This window comes from Saprolegnia parasitica (genome assembly GCF_000151545.1).
Source record: "Saprolegnia parasitica CBS 223.65 unplaced genomic scaffold supercont2.1001, whole genome shotgun sequence".
NCBI lineage: Eukaryota > Oomycota > Saprolegniomycetes > Saprolegniales > Saprolegniaceae > Saprolegnia > Saprolegnia parasitica.
In genome coordinates this window covers 1-714 of record NW_012157395.1, presented here as the reverse complement: position 1 = coordinate 714, position 714 = coordinate 1, and the positions used below count along the sequence as shown (strand labels likewise).

The following is a 714-nucleotide window of genomic DNA, read 5'->3' as shown; positions in this document are numbered from 1 at the left end:
CTAACGCGACGAGGCAAAACCGACGCTTTGCAGCGTTTCAAAGCCGATGCTATTGCAAGCTGCATTGCGAGTCGCATGGACCAAAACCTGAGCGCCGATGCGACCGAAGTCGTCCACTTTCGCAAGATGGTAGCTAGCGCGTAGTACGACGCTGACTCTAGTCCCTCGAGCACTAGGTCAAGCACACGTTTCACGGCAATGTCGCCAAGCTCGAGACGCATTTTCACGAGGCCTCGATGGCCTTTCAGGTCCGTCGCGTTGGCTCGCATGCTAGTGTTGTCGACATGGTGTAGATCTCCCGCGCGGCGTACATTGACGTGAGCAATCGCATCGAAGGCCGCATCGAGAGCATCCACGACTCGATGCGCCACGAAGCCAAGCTCGAGAAACACTTGGACGAGAAGCAACTTTTCTTTGCCGCAATCGAAGACGGACGCATCGTGCTCGGCGACACGCTCCTGCATGTGGCCGTCCGTCTCGGCCACGTCGAGGTCGTGCTCTTCCTCTTGAGCATGGGTCTGCGCGAGAATGTGCCCAACTTTCGAGGTACTTTATCCAAATTTTTTGGTGCACTGGAGTTGGTTGGCGTACTAGGCCAGTTTGCCCACGAGTGTTGCAAGCTTCCGTCCATTCAAGTGCTCATGGACGATGTCGTGCTCGTCCACGACGTCCTCGGCTTGACTATGACGACGAGCCTCGCGTACGGCGCCATGC

The 714-nt window shown here is 56.9% G+C and overlaps 1 protein-coding gene across 1 annotated transcript; it reads left to right on the top strand.

The window, feature by feature from the left end:
- Window positions 1-75: 75 nt before the first annotated feature.
- On the top strand, window positions 76-546 carry SPRG_15620 (hypothetical protein; the record flags this gene model as incomplete). The annotated part of the gene is made up of 3 exons (XM_012357572.1): window positions 76-129; window positions 177-248; window positions 294-546. Coding segments are annotated over 3 exons (379 nt in total), but the record flags the coding sequence as incomplete, so codon positions are not given.
- Window positions 547-714: the final 168 nt, after the last annotated feature.